Source organism: Pseudophryne corroboree, chromosome 9, assembly GCF_028390025.1.
Source record: "Pseudophryne corroboree isolate aPseCor3 chromosome 9, aPseCor3.hap2, whole genome shotgun sequence".
NCBI classification, from domain to species: Eukaryota; Metazoa; Chordata; class Amphibia; order Anura; family Myobatrachidae; genus Pseudophryne; species Pseudophryne corroboree.
In genome coordinates, this window is record NC_086452.1 from 401,174,268 (window position 1) to 401,198,447 (window position 24,180).

Genomic DNA, 24,180 nt, shown 5'->3' on the forward strand with positions numbered 1-24,180 from the left:
CTAGTGTGAATGTGTGTATAGGGAATATAGAGTGTAAGTTTCACTGGGGCAGGGACTGATGTGAATGGGCAAATATTCTCTGTAAAGCGCTGCGGAATATGTGTGCGCTATATAAATAACTGGTAATAAATAAATAATTAAAGAGGTAGCAGGCAGAAACCTCTGAGTTTGCTCATTATAATAAAATAAAAAAATAAGGGGTCTATTTATCAAATAGCCCCAAAATCTAAATATTAATCAGGGCAATATATAATTAATATATATATATAGAGAGAGAGAGAGAGAGAGAGAGAGAGATATGTATATATATATTTAAAAAAAAAACATTAGCAGGTGAGCAATACGTGCAGTTCCTTCAAAATACTGATAAGCAACACTAAGCATAGCCTAACCGTATTACCTTCTAAAGGGAACCTACTGCTCATGTGTGACCTGACGTTGCTGAGTAGCACAGAAGCACTACACCTGGAGGCCGCTCGTGCTTCCAGGTGCAGATACATTAAAACTATAACTTAAAAAAAAGTCAATTATTTTGTATTTGAATAATAAAGTATTTTTCATTTGTACTCGCACCCCAAGTTGATGAGAGCATTGAAGGTGAGACGGCGGTACAGTTAATATGCTATAAATAGCTTCCCTTTACAAAGAGAGCCCCTGTGGGGGCCACCACCTCGGCAATAGCCATCATTTCCTGCCGGGATTGATTAATACAGAGATGGGCAAATGTAGAAAGATGAACTACCAACCAATCAGTTCCTGTCATTTTTTTTTAAACACAGCCTGTAACATGGCAGTCAAGAGCTGATTGGCTGGTACTTTATCTCTCTCCACTTTATGGGGTAAATTTACTAAAGCTTCTAAAACAGAGAATTGGTGATATTGACCACAGCAACCAATCAGATATTGTCTATCATTTCTCTATTGCCTTTTAGAAATGATGGACAGCGTTTGATTGGTTGCTATGGACAACATCACCAATTCTCTGTTTCAGAAGCTTTAGTAAATTTACCCGAAACTCTCAGAGGTTTAGTACATCTCCCCCTATAGCCTTAAATCTTGCAAAAAAAAAGAAATTTTCACTATTTTTTATGTTTCACTATGTTTTATGTTCCTTCAAGGAATCATTTTAAGTGTTTCTTACCGAGGGTTGGATTGAGCCAGTGGATTCATTTCTGCTTGATAGTGAGATCCTTGATTGACAGGCTGCGAGAGATAAAAAAAAAAAAACCATAAATTTAATTGGCACAAATTATTGCAAGATGTCAAAGCCACCAGAGGAATTAAAGGACTATTTGGTGAAAGAAAAGAAAAAATTTTACAAAAATATTGTCTTTTTTAGAATATTTTATCTCGCCATATTTATTTGAAACCTCACGTCGGGACAGACTGACCCGGCAAAAAGATAACTGACAAAAAGTAAAGTTTTTCACGAACACAAAAGACGTGTTTAATCATACACTGAGCCAGCGCACGCACAGAACAGGTCTGAGAAACCTGCAAAAGAGGTGCATTCCCTCCTAAGTCAGGGCCCATGTATAAGTCATTTTCAAGTAATAATAGACGTACTGCCTCCACACCTGCATCATGTGGGATGCAGGTGTAGAGGCTTGTTACATCTGCACTACACAGCAACAGGTGATCAGGCAAATCACCCAATTCCCGCTTTTGTATCAAGAGTGTTGTTGTGTCTTTTAAGTAAGACAGTATAGCTTGAATACATGGGTTTAAGAATGCGTCCTGATACTGGGTGATATAAAGACCCCCTAGCCGACACTATGGGTCGGCCAGGTGGGTCAACAAGTGACTTGTGCACCTTAGGCACAGTGTAAAAAAGAGGGCCTTTGGGAAATTCAACACACAATGCTGTCTTAACTTCGGTAGAAATGAGACCCTGCTCACAAACATCCTGTAGATATTGATCCAATTCTACTTTAAACTCTAGGGTCGGATCCCTAGTCAGTCTTCTATAGGTGGATGCGTCGTTAAGTTGATGATCACATTCACGTATATAAGCTTCTAGGTCCTGGACAACTATGGAGCCCCCCTTATCAGCTTTACGTATTACAATGTCCGTTCTTGCCATGAGTCCCCTCAGGGTAGATCTCTCCTTTCCTGATATGTTACTACAGTTGGCACCTTTTAACTGGTTTTTATTGCACATTAGTATGAATTAATCACAGTACTTTGTCATTTTGTTAATAAAGATTGTTTTTGTTTTTAACAGCCCAGCCTGGCCATATGTCGAGGATGCAGTCAACCTGGGCCTGCACTACATTCTACAGCACCTAGACATTCCCGGTACCTACGCGAGGGTCCTGTTTGTCGATTTCAGCTCGGCCTTCAATACAATCGTCCCCAGCATCCTCCACCCCAAATTACTTCGCCTAGGGGTCCCAGAAGCTACCTGTTCCTGGATAATTGACTTCCTGACAGATAGGACACAGGTGGTGAAAGCGGGGGAATTCACCTCTCAAGCGCGGTCCATCAGTACAGGGGCCCCTCAGGGCTGTGTCCTCTCACCCCTGCTCTTCTCCCTGTACACAAATGACTGTACCTCAGAGGCGCAATCAGTAAGGATCATCAAATTCGCCGATGACACCACCGTCATCGGCCTCATCAAGGATGGGGACGAATCGGCCTATAGACAGGAAGTAGACCGGCTGGCCTAGTGGTGCATCCACAACAACCTTGACCTCAACCCCCTCAAAACTGTCGAGATGATAGTGGACTTCAGGAAGAAGTCATCTAGTGCACCTCCGCTAACGATTGCTGACAGTGTGGTATCGCTAGTGGACTCCTTCAAGTTTCTAGGGACCACAATCTCCAGGGACCTTAAATGGGGGTCCAACACTGACGCCACTGTTGGGAAAGCGCAGGAGAGGTTGTTCTTCCTCAGGCAACTAAGGAAGTTCAACATCCCACAGAAGCTCCTGCTCCTCTTCTACTCCGCGATTGTGGAGTCGGTACTGTGCTCCTCGATACTCGTATGGTACAGCTCCGCCAGCGCGAGGGACATATGCAGGCTCCAAAAGGTGGTCAGAACCGCAGAGAAGATCATCGGGGCCGACCTTCCCTCAGTCCAGGACCTGTACTTGTCCAGAGCTAAAAAGCGGGCAATGAAGATAGTAAAAGACCAGCTACACCCCGGCCACAGCATGTTTAACTTGCTTCCTTCAGGCAGGCGTTACAGGGCTGTCCCCGCCAGATCCACCAGAAGCCTCAAAAGTTTCTTTCCCCAAGCTGTCCGCCTGCTGAACTCCTGAACATTGACTGACTAGACGTACATGTAACTCACTTGTGTCCCTACGGTATACCTATCTGTGTAACTTTACTTGCCCCCACACACACACACACACACACACACACACACACACACACACACACCTGCTTACCTGTTACCTACTTGGCTGTTGTATAGCAAACCGAAGACAAATTCCTAGTATACGTAAGTATACCTGGCCAATAAAGCTGATTCTGATTCTGATGAGCGCACGGAGGTGTGCCTGGTTGCCATGGAATCCGCCTGCGACACGGCGCGCGTCGATGACGTCACTGGGAGACGCGATGGCGGACCAGGAGAACGGACACGCGGGCGCGCCGTGGAGCAGGTGAGTAGGATTAGCGTTAGTTGTTACTTGATTTCTGTGGGTATTTATGTCAGTATGTGTTGCATTGTAAACTGGTTGGCCCTGAGGACGGAGTTACGGCTCCGAAACATGTCGGCTTCTTGTTAATAAACATCATGCCAGTTTAAACCTCTCGACTACAGACTGCTGAGTGCCGCCTGACCCATCTTCTACTCTGCATATTGGGTAACATACCCTTTGAGGAGGGCACCACAGCACATACATACAGGAGATCCCGAGTGCCGGACAGCACTGTGACACTATATATGTATATATATATATATATATATATATATATATAAAAGTGCAACTGAATTTGCTGCACTATATAAGAAACTGTTAACGAATAATGAAATATATATTTATTCATTATTCTAAACACATATATAATAAGATTTACTCACCGGTAAATCTATTTCTCGTAGTCCGTAGTGGATGCTGGGGACTCCGTAAGGACCATGGGGAATAGCGGCTCCGCAGGAGACTGGGCACAGCTAAGAAAGATTTAGGACTACCTGGTGTGCACTGGCTCCTCCCACTATGACCCTCCTCCAGACCTCAGGATACAGTGCCCGGAAGAGCTGACACAATAAGGAAGGATTTTGAATCCCGGGTAAGACTCATACCAGCCAAACCAATCACACCGTATAACTCATGATATGATACCCAGTTAACAGTATGAACATAACAGAGCCTCTCAACAGATGGCTCAACAATAACCCTTTTAGTTAACGATAACTATATACAAGTATTGCAGACAGTCCGCACTTGGGACGGGCGCCCAGCATCCACTACGGACTACGAGAAATAGATTTACCGGTGAGTAAAATCTTATTTTCTCTGACGTCCTAGTGGATGCTGGGGACTCCGTAAGGACCATGGGGATTATACCAAAGCTCCCAAACGGGCGGGAGAGCGCGGATGACTCTGCAGCACCGAATGAGAGAACTCAAGGTCCTCCTCAGCCAGGGTATCAAATTTGTAGAATTTTGCCAACGTGTTTGCCCCTGACCAAGTAGCAGCTCGGCAAAGTTGTAAAGCCGAGACCCCTCGGGCAGCCGCCCAAGAAGAGCCCACTTTCCTCGTGGAATGGGCTTTTACAGATTTAGGGTGCGGCAGTCCAGCCGCAGAATGTGCAAGTTGAATCGTGCTACAGATCCAGCGAGCAATCGTCTGCTTAGAAGCAGGAGCACCCAGCTTGTTGGGTGGTGCATACAGGATAAATAGCGAGTCAGTCTTCCTGACTCCAGCTGTCCTGGAAACATATACTTTTCAGGGCCCTGACTACGTCCAGTAACTTGGAATCCTCCAAGTCCCAAGTAGCCGCAGGCACCACAATAGGTTGGTTCACATGAAAAACTGATACCACCTTAGGAAGGAATTGGGAACGAGTCCTCAATTCCGCCTTTCCCATATAAAATACAGGTAAGGGCTTTTGTATGACAAAACCGCCAATTCTGATACACGCCTGGCCGACTCCAAGGCCCACAGAATGACCACTTTCCACGTGAGGTATTATAGCTCCACGGATTTAAGTGGCTCAACCCAATGCGACTTCAGGAAATCCAACACCACGTTGAGATCCCACGGTGCCACTGGAGGCACAAATGGGGGGCTGACTATGCAGCACTCCCTTAACAAAAGTCTGAACTTCAGGCAGTGAAGCCAGTTCCATTTTGGAAGAAAATCGATAGAGCCGAAATCTGGACCTTAATGGAACCCAATTGTAGGCCCATAGTCACCTCTGACTGTAGGAAGTGCAGAAATCGACCTAGCTGAAATTTCTCCTTTGGGGCCTTCCTGGCCTCACAGTACACAACATATTTTCGCCATATGCGGTGATAATGGTTAGCGTTCACTTCTTTCCTAGCTTTAAATAGCGTAGGGATAACTTCCTCCGGAATTCCCTTTTCCTTCAGGATCCGGCGTTCAACCGCCATGCCGTCCAACGCAGCCGCGGTACGTCTTGGAACAGACAGGCCCCCTGCTGCAGCAGGTCCTGTCTGAGCGGCAGAGGCCATGGGTCCTCTGAGATAATTTCTTGGAGTTCTGGTTACCAAGCTCTTCTTGGCCAACCCGGAACAATGAGTATAGTTCTTACTCCTCTCCTTCTTATTATTCTCATTACCCTGGGTAAGAGAGGCAGAGAAGGGAACACATACACCGACTGGTACACCCACGGTGTTACCAGAGCGTCCACAGCTATCGCCTGAGGGTTCTTGACCTGGCGCAATATCTTTGTAACTTTTAGTTGAGGCGGGATGCAATCATGTCCACCTGTGGCCTTTCCCAACGGTGTACAATCATTTGGAAGACTTCTGGATGAAGTCCCCACTCTCCCGGGTGGAGGTCGTGTCTTCTGAGAAAGTCTGCTTCTCAGTTGTCCACTCCGGGAATGAACACTGCTGACAGTGCTAACACATGATTTTCCGCCCATCGGAGAATCCTTGTGGCTTCTGCCATCGCCATCCTGCTTCTTGTGCCGTCCTGACGTTTACATGAGCGACCGCCGTGATGTTGTCTGACTGGATCAGCACCGGCCGGTGTTGAAGCAGGGGTCTAGCCTGACTTAGGGCATTGTAAATGGCCCTTAGTTCCAGAATATTTATGTGTAGGGAAGTCTCCTAACTTTTCCATAGCCTTGGAAGTTTCTTCCCTGTGTGACTGCCCCCCAGCCTCGAAGGCTGGCATCCGTGGTCACCAGGGCCCAGTCCTGTATGCCGAATCTGCGGCCCCCTAGAAGATGAGCACTCTGTAGCCACCACAACAGCGACACCCTGGCCCTTGGAGACAGGGTTATCCGCCGATGCATCTGAAGATGCGACCCGGACCACATGTCCAACAGATCCCACTGGAAAATCCTTGCATGTGACCTGGCGAATGGAATTTCTTCGTAAGAAGCTACCATCCTTCCCAGGGCTCGCGTGCATTGATGCACCGACACCTGTATACGTATTAGGAGGTCTCTGTCTAGAGACGACAACTCCTTGGACTTCTCCGGGAGAAATCCTTTTTATCCTGTTCTGTGTCCAGAACCATACTCAGGAACAGTAGACGCGTCGTAGGAACCAGCTGCGACTTTGGAATATTCAGAATCCAGCCGTGCTGTTGTAGCACTTCCCGAGATAGTGCTACTCCGCCGAACAACTGCTCCCTGGACCTCGCCTATAAGGAGATCGTCCAAGTACGGGATAATTATTTCGGCCATTACATTGGTAAATACCTCGGTGCCGGGGACAGACCAACGGCAACGTCTGGAATTGGTAATGACAATCCTGTACCACAATTTTGAGGTACTCCTGGTGAAGAGGGTAAATAGGGACATGCAGGTAAGCATCCTTGATGTCCAGTGATACCATGAAATTCTCCAGGCTTGCAATAATGGACAAATCTATGGGGCCAGATGGGATACATCCAAGGATACTAAAAGAACTTAAAGAGGTGCTGGTAGCACCATTGACAGAATTATTCAACCAGTCATTAGCTACAGGAGAAATTCCAGGGGACTGGAAAAGAGCAAACGTAGTCCCACTGCACAAAAGTGGAAGCAAGGAAGAGGCAAACAACTACAGACCAGTGAGTCTTACATCAGTAGTAGGGAAATTGATGGAAACACTCTTAAAAGAAAGAGTTGTAGATCATCTCAAATCCGGCAATTTACTGGATCCCAAACAGCATGGATTCACTGGGGGAAGATCATGTCAAACAAATCTTATTGACTTTTTTGATTGTGTGACTAAAGTGATGGATAAAGGTGGAGCCATGGATATAGCTTATCTTGACTTTAGTAAGGCTTTTGACACAGTTCCACATCGCAGACTGCTAAATAAACTTGAAAGTTTGGGATTGGATATTAGGATTATTGAATGGATAAGATCTTGGTTGAAGGATAGAAAACAGAGAGTTGTGGTAAATGGAGTGCATTCACAGGAGGGAAATGTTACCAGTGGAGTACCCCAGGGATCTGTACTTGGACCAGTGCTTTTCAATATCTTTATTGGTGACATTGCAAATGGGATTAAAGGGAAAGTATGCCTTTTTGCAGATGACACAAAGGTATGCAACAGGGTAGACACACCAGGTGGGGTAAAACAAATGATTGAGGATCTAGGTAGACTAGAGGAATGGTCAAGAGTCTGGCAATTACAGTTTAATGCCAAAAAATGCAAAATCATGCACTTGGGTCTCAAAAATCCTAAAGCTAAATACAGTATTAATGGCACTATACTGGAAACTACTGAGGAGGAAAGGGATCTAGGAGTCACTATTTCAGATGACTTAAAGGCAGGTAAGCAATGTAACAAGGCAATGAGGAAGGCTAGTCAGATGCTTGGCTGCATTGGGAGAGGAATCAGCAGCAGAAAGAAAGAAGTAATAATGCCACTGTATAGGTCATTGGTACGGCCTCATCTAGAATACTGTATTCAGTTCTGGAGGCCATATCTTCAAAAGGATATTAATACATTAGAAACTGTACAAAGGAGGGCAACTAAAATGGTGCATGGCCTACATCACAAAACATACCCAGAAAGACTAAGAAATCTCAATATGTATAGTTTGGAGCAGAGAAGAGAAAGGGGGGACATGATAGAAACTTTCAAATATATGAAGGGTTTTAACAAAGTCCAGGAGGGAAACATTCTCCAAATGAAGAGAAGCAATAGGACACGAGGACATGCACTGAGACTGGAGGGGGGGAGGTTCAGGGGAAATTTGCGGAAAAATTATTTCACAGAAAGGGTAGTAGACAAGTGGAATAGCCTCCCATCAGAGGTGGTAGAGGCTAAGACAGTAGAGCAATTTAAACATGCATGGGATAGACATAAGGATATCCTTACAAAGAAATAAGGATCAAATAAGGTTAGTGATAAAAAAAAATAATATATAAAAAAAAAAAAAAGGGGCAGACTAGATGGGCCAAGTGGTTCTTATCTGCCGACAAATTCTATGTTTCTATGTTTCTATGTAATAATCGCCCTGAGCGATTCCATTTCGAACTTGAACCTTCGTATATAAGTGTTCAAGGCTTTTAATTTTAGAATGGGTCTCACCGAACCGTCTGGTTTCGGTACTACAACATTTTGGAATAGTAACCCCGGCCTTGTTGAAGGAGGGGTACCTTGATTTCACCTGCTGGAAGTACAGCTTGTGAATTGCCGCCAGTACTACCTTTCTCCGAGGGCAGCAGGCAAGGCTGATGTGAGGTAATGGCGAGGGGGAGTCGCCTCAAACTCCAGCCTGTATCCCTGTGATACTATTTGCAGAACCTAGGGATCCACCTGTGGGCAAACCCACTGGTCCCTGAAGTTCCCGAGACGCGCCCCTACCGCACCTGTCTCCACCTGTGGAGCCCCAACGTCATGCGGTGGACTCAGAGGAAGCGGGGGTTTTTGATCCTGGGAACTGGCTGCTGGTGCAGCTTTTTCCTTCTTCCCTTGTCTCTGTGCAGAAAGGAAGCGCCTTTGACCCGCTTGCTTTTCTGAAGCCGAAAGGACTGTACCTGAAAATACGGTGCTTTCTTAGGCTGTGAGGAAACCTGAGGTAAAAAAAAATTCTTCCCAGCTGTTGCTGTGGATACGAGGTCCCAGAGACCATCCCCAAACAATTCCTCACCCTTATAAGGCAGAATCTCCATGTGCCTTTTATAGGCAGCATCACCTGTCCACTGCCGGCTTCTAATACCCTCCTGGCAGAATGGACATTGCATTAATTCTGGATGCCAGCCGGCAAATATCCCTCTGTGCATCCTTTATATATAAGACGACGTCTTTAATATGCTCTATGTTAGCAAACTATTATCCCTGTCTTAGAGTATTAATATTATCTGACAGGGTATCAGACCACGCTGCAGCAGCACTATTTATGCTGAGGCAATTGCAGGTCTCAGTATATAACCTGAGTGTGTATATACAGACTTCAGGATAGCCTCCTGCTTTTTATCAGCAGGCTCCTTCAAGGTGGCCGTATCCTAAGACGTAGTGCCACCTTTTTTGACAAACGTGTGAGCGCCTTATCCACCCTAAGGGATATCTCCCAACGTGACCTATCCTACGCCATCAGTAACTTTTTAGAAATTACCAGTTTCTTATTGGGGCAACCCACGCTACTTTACACACTTCATTCATTCATCTGATGGGGGAACAAAATACTGGCTGCTTTTTCTCCCCAAAAATAAAACCCCTTTTATGTGGTACTTGGGTTCATGTCAGAAATGCGTAACACATTTTTCATTGCCGAGATCATGTAACGGATGTTCCTAGCGGATTGTGTATATGTCTCAACCTCGTCGACACTGGAGTCAGACTCCGTGTCGACATCTGTGTCTGCCATCTGAGGTAACGGGCGCTTTTTTGAGCCCCTGATGGCCTTTGAGACGCCTGGGCAGGCGCGGGCTGAGAAGCCGGCTGTCCCACAGCTGTTTTACGTCATCCAGCCTTGTAAGGAGTTGACATTGTCGGTTAATACCTTCCACCTATCCATCCACTCTGGTGTCGGCCCCACAGGGGACAACATCCCATTTATCGGCCTCTGCTCCACCTCCACGTAACCTTCCTCATCCCACATGTCGACACAGCCGTACCGACACACAGCACACACACAAGGAATGCTCTGACTGAGGACAGGACCCCACAAAGTCCTTTGGGGAGACAGAGAGAGAGTATGCCAGCACACACCAGAGCGCTATATAATGCAGGGATTAACACTATAACTGAGTGATTTTTCCCCCAATAGCTGCTTGTATAAACAATATTGCGCCTAAATTTAGTGCCCCCCCTCTCTTTTTAACCCTTTGAGCCTGAAAACTACAGGGGAGAGCCTGGGGAGCTGTCTTCCAGCTGCACTGTGAAGAGAAAATGGCGCCAGTGTGCTGAGGGAGATAGCTCCGCCCCTTTTTCGCGGACTTTTCTCACGCTTCTATATGGATTCTGGCAGGGGTATTTATCACATATATAGCCTCTGGGGCTATATATTGTGATATATTTGCCAGCCAAGGTGTTTTTATTGCTGCTCAGGGCGCCCCCCCCCCAGCGCCCAGCACCCTCAGTGACCGGAGTGTGAAGTGTGTATGAGGAGCAATGGCGCACAGCTGCAGTGCTGTGCGCTACCTTGGTAAAGACTGATGTCTTCTGCCGCCGATTTTCCGGACTCTTCTTGCTTCTGGCTCTGTAAGGGGGCCGGCGGCGCGGCTCTGGGACCGAACATCAATGGCCGGTTCCATGCGGTCGATCCCTCTGGAGCTAATGGTGTCCAGTAGCCTAAGAAGCCCAAGCTACCACCAGTTAGGTAGGTTCGCTTCTTCTCCCCTTAGTCCCTCGCTGCAGTGAGTCTGTTGCCAGCAGATCTCACTGTAAAATAAAAAACCTAAAATATACTTTCTTTCTAGGAGCTCAGGAGAGCCCCTAGTGTGCATCCAGCTCAGCCGGGCACAGGATTCTAACTGAGGTCTGGAGGAGGGTCATAGTGGGAGGAGCCAGTGCACACCAGGTAGTCCTAAATCTTTCTTAGCAGTGCCCAGTCTCCTGCGGAGCCGCTATTCCCCATGGTCCTTACGGAGTCCCCAGCATCCACTAGGACGTCAGAGAAAAATATGTGTATCTCTCCTTCCTCCCCCACCCACCCCACAGTCTGTCTCCACCCAATGACTGCATGCTGCATTCCCCGCTCCCACACCCCATCCCAAAGCCCTGTATCCCTTCACCAATCCACTCTTACCCCAGGGAGAGACTCACCTGCGCTGCACTCCCCAGTATCCAAACCTGAACACCGCACATCAGGTACCAGGCAGCCATCACACCCCACCAGAAAAGTCCGGCGCAGGGCACAGGAATCCTGGCCAGCGGAGCTGCTGCCATGTTCCGTAACTGCTTGCAACAGAGGCGGACACTCACGCAACACAGTCACTGTATACGAGATGCTCCTGTCACTCTGAGGCTGCGCCCACGGGTGTAGTATGGTATGCCAGCTGTCAGGATCCCGGCGCCCAGCATACTGGCGCCGGGATCCTGACCGCCGGCATGCCAGCAGCAAGGCGAGCGCAAAAGAGCCCCTTGCAGGCACGGTGGCGTGCTCCGTGCGATTTTTTTCTCCCTCCAGGAGGGAGAATAGTTGTCTGTATGCCAGCTATCGGGATTCCAGCGCCGGTATACTGAGTGCTGGGGCCCCGACAGCCGGCATATCAAATGCCTCCCGCGCCCACCCCGCCTACAGCTCGTAGCCCTATTTGGACAAGATGGCTCACATCCAATCCGGGCATTAAGTGGCTTATCTTTGCGGCCCCTCTGATCCTTGGGGCCCGGTACAGGTGTCCCTTTTGACCCCCCCTGTTGCCGGCCCTGTAAAAGACAGAGATGCACAAAATATTCACTTCTCTACTTTATACAAATACATTCCCTATGAAGCCCCCATTGCTACCTAAGGGCACTGCAGGAATCTAATAGGACACTTTTCTTTTAAAGATAATGAATTGAAATATTGTTACTGAATACACTATTTTTCTAACAGGAATATAAACATTTATTAAACATCTAATTGCTTAATAGACTCTGTGAAAGGGACGCTATTGCTGTCAGCATCCTGAAGAGGGAGATGTGGTCACCACCAGTGAAATTGCTCCGAAAACTTGGCATATGATCAATTGTGAATTCTAATGTAGTGTTTAAAGGACAACTCAAAAATACACGATTCATATCCTTATTTAACTATATACTTGTTACTCCTGAATTGTGAAAACTCTTTTGAAATGATGGGAATCCCACCCCTTGGGTCACCACTTTGGGAACTTGTCCCTGCCAAGATCTTGTTGTGCTACCTTTATGTACACAGTCAAGGAAGGCGATTTGACGAACTGTGAATATTTACCCAACTCAACCATCTTACGGGAAACACTCTCACAAAAGACCTGAAACATAGCGTGAGGAAACTGCCTGCCACCATGGGTCAGACTGGCCACAGGGATATAGGGAAAATCCCTGGTAGGATCCAGTGCTTGTGGGCCCCAATCCCTCCATGTTATATTCCAGACTGGCACTCACATTACACATTGTTACTCTATTACAGGGTCAGTTACCTGGTAGAACAGGAACATGGATGAACATGAGTCCTTGGTCTGTTTCTATAGAAACTACACCAAGATCTGCCCTCCTGACAATCAAATTTAGTGGTTTGGTTAATATATATATATATATATATATATATATATATATATACCCAGCCTCCAAGCACTGTATCATTCATGTTGTCTGAAATGTATAACCTCGCTAATGGTTGGCCAAGACTCTGTGGTGACTGGACACACCTCTTAAGAATGCGACCCTACCACTGCATATCCTAAGCGCTCCCTTCGTACCATATTCCAACACTGTGAGTAACCCACAAAAGCTTGGAATCTCTAAGGTGGGGGGCAGTTTTACCAGATTAGTCTGCTTATTATAATTAGGATGGAGTGCATTTTATATGCAAGGACTGAATTAAACACCCGAGCCAAGGAGTGCCTGACTCCAGACAAGAAAGGGTTAATGTTTGTTGTGAGGTAATGTTATGGGATGAGGTGAGGTGGGTTAACCTATAGGATGGAGGCAGTAAGGTGGGATTTCAGGACCAATTCAGAGAGTGCTGTAGCAGCCATTTTATGGATATCTTCCTGGTGGTCTGTTCCCCACCCTCCCTCCCTGGTTTGTTTGTTTGTTTGTTTGTTTGCTTGGTGTAAGCTTTGGTAGTGGTGGGAAAGAACGGTTGCAGTTGCCATCTGTCTCTGAAACTTGAGGTGCTCTCCCCTCCAAAACACGGCCTAGGCTGATTCTACCCTACTGGGGTCAGCGGCACCACTGGTACCGGTGGGTCTCATGTTGTATGATTGAGGAGGGGGGTGGATAGCTTGGGCATGGTAAAGGGCTGGCTGGCCGCCTCTCATTTTGGAAGGCGGTGTCTAGAGTGGCAGTTGGTGATCTTGCATACTTGCATTGTGGGGCTGTTCTTTCGGTGCCACCATACTGCACTTTGTCTATATTTCCTTCTTGTTAGATTAGTTGATTATTTTTTTCAATTAGTTTACGTAAATTAAAATAAATAAAGCTGACCTTCCTTTACCCTTATGCAAGTCTCAATGTCGTTATTTCATTAATGTTACGGTTTTATTGGGCTACCCAGGGCGGGGAAGGGGGGGAGGGGGGTGCAGTCATATGGTTATGGGAAGTTTAGTGGTCTTTCGAACATTTGAGCAAAGCAAAAGTGCGGACAGCGTTCCGAACAGTTTTTGTTATATATAACACACACTGTTCATGATATTTAGCTCTGTTAAAGTATAGGGTTCACTCACTGCCAACAATAATACTGCCCATCAGCGACAAGACACATTTTATATTCACAACTTTTTAACTGACTGTTAATCAACCAGCGTGCGCCACCATATGTTCACATGACAAACCGATGCTTCCTAACAAGTGTCAAATGACTTTGTTGTTTGCCTTAAACTGTAAATGGAAGCAGTGAAATATGTACAGATCGAAGGCTCTCACAGATTTACAGTAAAACAGCCTCGTCTATTTTTTGCAGTACTGGAGGATAACAAAGATTTTAGACAAAAGAAAAAAAATAACTTTAAAATCCCATCCCATTATGGTAACGTAACATTTGTCAGATAAGAGGAGTAGAATTCTGGGTTATTACATTGATTCAGTGACTGAGTTGGATACTTGCTTAGTGATTTATACTGACTTTATCGGGGCAGATTTATTTCTACCTTATATCCAGGGAACTAATTAAATTGCACACAATCACTCGCACTGTCTTAAAGGGAAAATGTATCATAAAATATCTGTTAGGGGGGTTTAATTATTTATCTAAATATTAAATGCCAGCAATGCACATGGCCAGAAAATGTATATACTTGAATGAAATCCTCTTCTTTGAGTCCATTGGAGACATTGGCTAACACTGAGGTATAGTGGGTGCAAAGGAGGGGAGGCACTTTAAATCTTGGAAGGCTGTCTGTGCTCCCTCACCCTATCACCCCATGCATGCCACAATCCCACCAGGTATTATTATTATTACCCTTTATCTATATGGCACCGCATGGGATCCGCAGCGTCCAATTACAGAGTACATAAATAAGCAAAACAAGAAGACAGTGCACTGGCGTTTCTATAATGGGTAGAGTGTGTGCGGTGCACACGGGCCCCTGAGTCCAGGCGGAGGCCCCCACCGCACACGCGGCCATTTTTAAAATACTCACACTTCTGGAGTCCAGCGCCGACATCCGCAGCGCTGTTAAAACACAGTGAAAATGGCTCAGCGGCCATTTTCACGGAGTTCTGCGCATGTGCAGTAGAGAAATCTCAGGGAAAATGGCCGCCGCACCATTTTCCCGGAGATCTGCGCATGCGCAGTAGAGCCTGAGCCCTCTAGGGCTCAGACTCTCAGTGCAGCCAGCAGAGAGGAGGGGGCCTGAACGGAGGAGGCTGATCACGGGCCTCCTCCTCTCTTAGAGCGCCCCTGAGACAGTGACCTACAATTCAATACAATTTAGGACATGTACAGGGTACATAAACATAGCTGCGTCAACAGACGACACTGAAATAAGTATCAGGGCAGCAGAAAACCGAGGGATTTGGTGCCATCACAGGGAGTATTGAAAAGAAGATAGGTTAAATAAGAGACGTAAAAGCACATGAGGGAAGAGGGCCCTGCTCATGAGAGCTTACATTCTAAAAGGGGAGAGTCACACAGACAGGGGTGACACAGATGGGGTAGAAAATTAACTTAATGTGCTTAAGATGTTTAACAAAGCCCCGCAGGAAATCCCCAGAGAAGACAGAGAAAACAGACTGAATGAGTAAGGCAGAAACATCCTTTTCATTGGAGTGCAGTGTGGTGCATATAACCGGTGCAGTGTGTGTGATCCAGGGAGAACGGCGCCACGCTCTGCACAGGGGGGGTTGGCGGCTACACATGGGCAGTGAGTGGGGCTGTGCTATGTTATCTCCCACAAGCTATGCCCACATACTGATGCTGCAGCTGTGCAATTCCGCGTAAGCACTGTGAGCTGCGGCCAGCCGGCCATTAGCTGTCAATCCCAAGGTGAGACAGCCTCGCTGAGTTCTGTACCCGGCCAAGGTGCAGCGGTACCTGTCGCCCTCCAGAGACTGACTGACCGCCCACTGCAATGCTTCTGCCTACTGGTCTCTGTGCAGGTATGCTGCAAAGAGGCCATGGAGGTACATTTGTGCTATTCAGCATCACAACAAAGGGGGACAATGTCGCCCACAGCAGCTGACCTGGGCTCATGCCAGGCCCCTCTAACAAGCTTGGGCTCGGGTAATTAGTGCCCGCCCCCCTTTTGATGCCCCTGTGCAGTGCACATGGGCCCATGGGCAGAGCCAGCCCTAATCAATATGATATCCTAGGCAAGATTTTGACTGGTGCCCCCTAGCACCGCCGCTAGTTCTGCCTCTGACCCTGCACCCCTTTCCCATCACCATCACCCCACAGCCATAGCAGTCCTCATTTTGGTGCTCCTACTCCCTATGTTTTAAATAGGAACAGTGCGCACATTTGGCACGCAGCCCAAAAAGGGGTGTGTTCTTTTGGGAAGGGGCATGGCCACATAATAGTACCCCCAATTCAAATTATGCCCCACTGTAGTGCAACTTTATTCACATTTTATCATGCAATAGTGGGGGTCATTCCGAGTTGTTCGCTCGTTATTTTTTTCCGCTACGGAGCGATTAGTCGCAAACTGCACATGCGCAATGTACGCAGTGCGCCTGCGCCAAGTAAATTAGCACAAAAAGTTTGGTATTTTACTCACGGAGTAACAAAGTTTTTTCATCGTTCTGCTGATCGTAGTGTGATTGACAGGAAGTGGGTGTTTCTGGGCGGAAACTGACCGTTTTCTGGGAGTGTGCGGAAAAACGCAGGCGTTTCAGGGAAAAACGCGGGAGTGTCTGGAGAAACGGGAGTGGCTGGCCGAACGCTGGGCGTGTGTGTGACGTCAAACCAGGAACGAAACTGACTGAACTGATCGCTAAGTGTGAGTAATTCTCGAGCTACTCAGAAACTGCTAAGAAATTTGTATTCGCAATTCTGCTAATCTTTCGTTCGCAATTCTGCTAAGCTAAGATACACTCCCAGAGGGCGGCGGCTTAGCGTGTGCAATGCAGCTAAAAACAGCTAGCGAGCGAACAACTCGGAATCACCCCCAGTGTCCCTTATTCACGTTACATCACACAGTAGTACCACTTTACCTTATATACGTTACTTTTACGAATCACAGTAGTGCCACTTGTATACACTTTACATCACACCGAATTGCTCCTTATTCACATTACACCACACCATATTGCTTTTTATTCACATTAGACCACACAGTAGTGCCCTTTCTATACATTACACCACACACTAGAGCACCTTATACACATAATGACGCACATGAATAATGGCTTTATACACATAATACCACACAGTACTGCCCCTTAAACATATGACACACATTATTAATGTCCTTATAAACATAATGCACCTTACACATTATGCCAACCTTTGTTAATGCCCTTATACACATAATGACAACACATAATGCCCCTTACACATATGTCGCACATCATTAATGCATTTATACACATGACACGCATAATGTCCCTTACACATATGCTGAACACTATTGCACAACAAACCTACCCACACACAGCACTCGCATAGCCCAGCTCTGCTAATGTTGGGTGCCTTTCTTTTGCAGAATATGTGTCTCATTTTCATTGCTATGTGACTAGGATGCACAAGCAGCTTCTGCTGATTAAAATTGTAATTAGCATCCCTTTATTCTGTGTGCAACTGTGGCTTTATCTGCATACGAAGTGCTATGTACAGTGATTTCCAGGAATACACTGTAACGTAGCATTTTGTAGGCAGATACAGCCACAGGCACACGCAGAATATAGGCTTGCCGCATATCATTTTAATCAGCAGAATCTGCTTGTGATCCTAGGCATTCCAAATGCCCTAGGCATTTGCCTAGTTTGCCTATGCCTGGGGCCGGCTCTGTCCATGGGTCCGGGGCGAGGAACCTTGATAAACCAGCACCAGGGTAATCATATAATCATTGCCTGATGGTTATTTGCTTTTCAACAAACAAGATAAAATGGAAAAGAACAAAACTGCTGCCTTTCCAGGCAAATCCCTCTTCCGTGTTCTTTGCCAACAGCAGAGCTGAAGCTCAGGACGGCTCAGAGGCAGACTCGGTTCCAAAAGCAAAGAATTAATTTGTGAAGCAGAAGTGAGGTGGAAGCTGTGAGGACGTGCAGCGTGATGGCGGTCTGACATTGTTTGTGCACATTGCGCTGAGTCCCACATACCAGAGAAGCAGCTGAATCTACTGACGGCAACACGAGCGCCTCACATGTGCAATGTATTTACTGCACGTATCAGCCTGATTGTTCATTATTGAGTCTGTCAGCCAGCGCGTCTCATGCATTGATGGGAAACATTAAGCACAGATGTAAGAACATTATTAAAGCAGCTGGTGTGTTAGGAAATCTGATCACAGAATGCTGTGCTATGGGAGCTGCATTATTATAACACAAATATTCTGTTTACATATAGACCAACACGAGTCAACATATCAGACATAGAGACATCTGTGAAAATAGATTATAGCTGCCTTCATGTCTTACATTAAAGGTAGTCTGAAAAAATAGGATTTTAATACCTACCGGTAAATCCTTTTCTCCGTAGAGGATGCTGGGGTCACTTCAGGAACCATGGGGTATAGACGGGATCCGTAGGAGATATGGGCACTTTAAGACTTTCAATGGTGTGACCTGGCTCCTCCCTCTATCCCCCTCCTCCAGACTCCAGTTTAAGGAACTGTGCCCAGGGAGACGGACATTTCGAGGAAAGGATTTATTGTTAAACCACGGTGATCATCTTACCAGCTCACACCTCAAGCATGCCGCAGAACGTGGCATTCAACAGAACACAAGCCAACAGCATGAAGAATTTTGCAGCAAGATGCTGACAAAAAAACGCAACACAACCTGTGTGTAACCATAACCAATAACTGCAGATACAGTACGCACTGGGACGGGCGCCCAGCATCCTCTACGGACTAAGAGAAAAGGATTTACCGGTAGGTATTAAAATCCTATTTTCTCATACGTTCCTAGAGGATCCTGGGGTCACTTCAAGAACCATGGGGTTATACCAAAGCTCTAGAATGGGCGGGAGAGTGTGGACGACTCTGCAGTACCGAATGACCAAACGTGAGGTCAACCTCGGCCAAGGTATTAAAACTGTAAAACTCAGCCCAATTTTTTTCTAAATAGCTGCTCGGCAAAGTTGCAATGCCGAGACTCCCCGGTCAACCGCCCCGGACGAGCCCACCGTTCTAGTAGAATGGGCCTTCACCTATTCCGGTAATGGCAATCCTGCCGTGAGATGAGCATGCTGAATTGTACTACAGATCCAGCGCGCAACGGTCTGCTTGGAAGCAGGACACCCAAACTTGCTGGGAGCAAACAGGACAAACAGAGGCTGTGTTCCTAACCGGTGCCGTCCTGGCGACATAAATTTTCAAAACTCTGACCACATGCAGAGACTTCAATTCAGCAAAGGCGTCCTTAGCCACAGGCACCACCATAGATTGGTATATGTGGAAAGAAGAAACCACCTTTGGTAGAAATTGTTGACGAGTTTCCAACTCTGCTCTATCTTCATGGAAGATCAAATAAGGTCTAACTCAGACATTCGCCTTGCGTATGCCAAGGCCAACCTGACAACCACTTTACAAGCGAGGAGTTTCACTCCGCCTTACGTAAAGGTTCGAACCAATGTGATTGAAGGAACTGCAACACCCCATGAAGATCCCCTGGTGCCACAGGGGGCACAAAAGGAGGTTGGATGTGCAACACTCCCTTCACGACAGTCTGAACTTCTGAAAGGGAGTCCAATTGGTTCTGAAAGAAAACCGATAAGGCCGATTTTAACTGCTGAAAACTCTGCCGTATGAGTCTTCTTGGATTCACACCAAGAAACTTATTTTCTCCAAAAACGGTATTAATGTTCAGACGTTACGCCTTTTCTAATCCGAATAAGTGTGGGAACTACTTCCGTGAGAATATCCTTACGGACTAAGATCTGGCGTTCAACCGCCATGTCGTCAAACGTAGCCGCGATAAGTCCTAATACACGCATGGCCCCTGCCGCAACAGGTCCTCGCGCAAAGGAAAAGGCCAGGGATCTCCTATGAGTAATTCCTGAGATCTGGATACCAAGCTCTCCTTGGCCAGTCTGGGACCATGAGGCTCGCCCTAATTTCCTTTTTATGAACCCAGAACATTTGGAACGAGAGAAAACGTAGGGAATACATATACCGACTGAAAACACCCCCGGTGTCACCAGTGCCTTCACTGTTCCTGTTTGAGAGTCCCTTGACCTGGAACTCTGAAGCTTCTTATTGAGATGAGATGCCATCATTCCTACTTGAGGACATCCCAACGACATGTCACCCCTTCAAAGACTACTAGGAGGAGGTCTCCCCTCTCCTGGATGGAGATCGTCTGCTGAGGAAGTCTGCCTCCCAGTCGTCCACTCCTGGAAGGAACATCACTGACAAAGTGGTTGTATGTTTTTCTGCCCAGTGGAAAATCCTTGTGGCTTCTGCCATTGCTGTTCTGCTTTTCGTTGTAGAAAATCGTTGTAAACGGCCCTTAACTCTAGACCGTTTATGTGGTGATCAGTTTCCTAACTTGACCATCTTCCTTGGAAGTTTTCCCCTTGAGTGACTGCCCCTAAGCCTCGGAGGCTTGCCTCCGTGGTCACTAGGATCCAGTCCTGGATCCCGACCCTGCGCCCCTCTAGGAGGTGAGAACTGTGCAGCCACCACAGGAGTGAGATTCTGGTCTTGGGAAACAGGATTATCCTCCGGTGTATGTGTAGGTGGGAACTGGACCCCTTGTCCAACAGGTCCCTCTGGAACACCCTGGCATGGAACCTGCCAAATTGAGTGGCCTCGTAGGCCACAACCATCTTTTCCAGCAACCGAATGTATTGATGCAATGACACTCTTGCTGGTCTCTGAATTTGTTTAACCAGACTCTGGATATCCAGAGCCTTTTCCACTGGAAGAAAAAACTCTTTGTAGTTCTGTGTTTAGTATTATTCCCAAAACAAACAACCGCGTCGTTGGGACCAACAATGATTCTGGCAAGTTCAGGAGCTAACCCTGTTGTTGAAGAACTGTCAGGGAGAGTGCAATGTTTTGCACCACCAACTGGTTCCTTGAACTCGCCGTTATCAGGGAACCGTCCCAGTATGGGATAACTGTGACTCCTTACTATCAACGGAGAACCATCATTACCACCATCACCCTGGTGAAAATCCTTGGAGCCATGGACAGACCCACGGCAACGTCTGAAATTGGTAATGACACCCCTGAATTGCAAACCTCAGGCAAGCCTAATGCGGAGGTTCTTTATGTCTACTGAGACCATGGAAAAATCTCCTTTTTCCAGATTGGAGATCACTGCCCTGAGAGATTCCATCTTGGATTTGAATTTCTTTAAGTAGAAAATGACGGATTTCAGAGTTAGGATTGGTCTGGTTTCGGGACCACAAAGAGGCTTGAATAAAAACCTTCTCCCTGTTGTGACAGGGGAAAACCAGGTCAAGGATCTGATCCTGATACAACCTTAGTGTCGCATACTACCTCCCCGCCGGAGGAGAATCTGTAATTTGAAAAATTAGTGAAGGGAAACGCCTGGAAACTCCAGTATGTACCCTTGGGACACTATTCGTAAAACACACGGGTCCAGATCCATTCCTGGACTGACTGAAGAGATTTTAGACGTGGCCCCACCGGTGTGGACTCCCGCAAGAGAGTCCCAGCGTCATGCGGTGGATGTGGCAGAACAGAGGATGATGTCTGCTCCTGTGGTCTTGAAGAGGTTGCGGACCTTTTCCCTTTTCTCCCTCCTCTACCTGCAAAGAAAAGGGAATCTGTATCTATTGGGCCGAAATGACTGCATCCGACAATGATGCGTCATCATCCGATGTGAGGGAACATAGGACAAGAAGGTAGACTTACCAGCAGCAGCTGTTGAGATCAAATTAACTAGGCCGTCATCAAACCAGGCTTCACCTTCATAGGGCAAACTCCATTTCTTCTCAGAGTCAGCATTAGCATTACATTGGTGAATCCACAACGCCCTCCTAACCGAGACCGCCATGGAATTGGCCTGTGAACTCAATAGTCCTATATCTCTTGCAGTTGCATGAAAGTATGCTGCAGTGTTCTTGATAAGTAAGGAGTATCCCATCTCTCCCCAGGGTATCTATACCGGATGACAAGGCATCCGATCATTTTTGAATACTACTACTCCCCCATGCGCATGTAATGGCAGGTCTATCCAACGTACGCGTGGACACATAACTAGAAAATAACGTATCTTCCTGCATACGATCCGCTGGATTTGTGACAGGGCCCCATGCAGAACAGGGGGTGACTCCCACTGTATTCTGTCCGTGGCGGGAAAAGAATAAACAATCGGAATCCACTTGAGGATTTGAAACCATCTTGTCAGGGCTGAACTAGACTTTCTCACACAGAGCGCTCAGCACATGAGAAGGAGGAATGTTACCTCAGCTTTCGTTATAAATTTATATATATATATATATATATATATATATATTTATATCTCAATACATATACCCATATATAGACTCTTTTGTCAGGAACAGCAGGGTCCTCAGTGACGTTAATACGTCCTTAATGTGCACTAATCAAGTACTGAATGCTCTTTTTTTTTTTTTTCTCTGGATCTAATCAGGAAACATTATGGTCGACCTAGGAAACAGTATCCATGTCGATATCAGGGAGTAATAACTGGGCAAAATAACCTTTTTTTTTTTGCGACCCCCAGGGGTCTGAGGGAAATATAGCTATGAACCTGACATCTTCCATAGATATTTCTACGTCTGTTTCTTGGACACAGATGTTTTCAATCTTACTATATATATATATATATATATACACACACATATATAGAGCCTTTCTGATATGCATCACATTATCATGCAAATTTTTTACCGAGTCAGATATTAGTGGTGCCGACAGGGTCACCCACACACGACTGTGTCCCTACTATAGTTTTCCCTTGGGAAAAAAACATTCAGCCACCGACATGCTGACACACATGTACCAAGTCCCATCAGGAGTCGGCGGTGCCGATAGGGTCACTCCCACAGCGGTTTGTGGGAAGAGCACTCAGCCTCAGACATGCCGACACACGTGTACCAAACACCCACCGACACACCGGGCATATAGGGGACAGACCCACAGTAAAGCCTGTCAGGGAGGCACAGATCGAGTTTGCCAGCTCACAACCCATCGCTCAACCCCGGTTCTGAAACCCTTATATAATGCCTCAGACCTGTAGCGCTTTTATAATTAACTAATATAGCACCAAATCAACTGTACCCCCCCACCCCCGTTTTTCAGTCTGTTATGTGTACAGTAGTGTGAGGAAGGACCAGCGTCTCTACAGCTCTGTGGAGAGAAAATGGCGCTGATGAGAGCTGTGAGTGATGAGCGGGTTCGGTTTCTCGGAAACCGAACCCCCCGAACTTCACCCTTTTTACACGGGTCCGAGCCATACTCGGATTCTCCCGTATGGCTCGGTTAACCCGAGCGCGCCCGAACGTCATCATCCCGCTGTCAGATTCTCGCAAGATTCGGATTCTATATAAGCAGCCGCGCGTCGCCGCCATTTTCACTCGTGCATTGGAAATGTTAGGGAGAGGACGTGGCTGGCGTCCTCTCCGTTTATGTTGATGCATTGCAAATATTTTGTGCTTGCTTATTACTTAATTGTGGGGACTGGGGAGCAGCTGTATATAGGAGGAGTACAGTGCAGAGTTTTGCTGACAGTGACCACCAGTAATACGTTGTCTGCCTGAAAAACACTCCATATCTGTGCTCAGTGTGCTGCATATATCTGTGCTCACACTGCTTAATTGTGGGGACTGGGGAGCAGCTGTATTATATAGCAGGAGTACAGTGCAGAGTTTTGCTGACAGTGACCACCAGTATACGTTGTCTGCCTGAAAAACACTCATATCTGTGCTCAGTGTGCTGCTTTATTGTGGGTACTGGGGACCACCAGTATAATATTATATAGGAGGAGTACAGTGCAGAGTTTTTCTGACCAGTGACCACCAGTATATAATATATAGCATTACGGTACAGTAGGCCACTGCTGTACCTACCTCTGTGTCATCATTAAGTATACTATACATCCAGTGGCGTAAGTTTGTCCCAGACGCCCGGAGGCAAGATAAATATCGGTGCCCCCCACCTATATATAGACAAATATATATATATATATATATGTGTATATATATATATATATATATATATATATATATATGGTGGAGGGGCACCCACCAATGTTTATCTTGACGAATATATATATCCGACCATTCTTCGCAGGCATAACAGTGTATGCTTGAAGAAAACTCCAAAGGACAGCTCTTTTGGTAACAGCTGTTCTTTGCTATGATAGGA

At 46.5% G+C, this 24,180-nt stretch overlaps 1 protein-coding gene across 4 annotated transcripts in view; it reads right to left on the minus strand.

The window, feature by feature from the left end:
- CFAP20DC (CFAP20 domain containing) overlaps positions 1-24,180 on the minus strand; it is an 852,126-nt gene that overhangs the window by 115,344 nt on the left and 712,602 nt on the right. For all 4 annotated transcript variants that reach the window (XM_063940898.1, XM_063940895.1, XM_063940896.1 and 1 more), the window contains one exon: positions 1,142-1,203. In XM_063940898.1, coding sequence (XP_063796968.1) covers positions 1,142-1,203 — 62 coding nt within the window. The remainder of the gene's footprint in view (positions 1-1,141; positions 1,204-24,180) is intronic.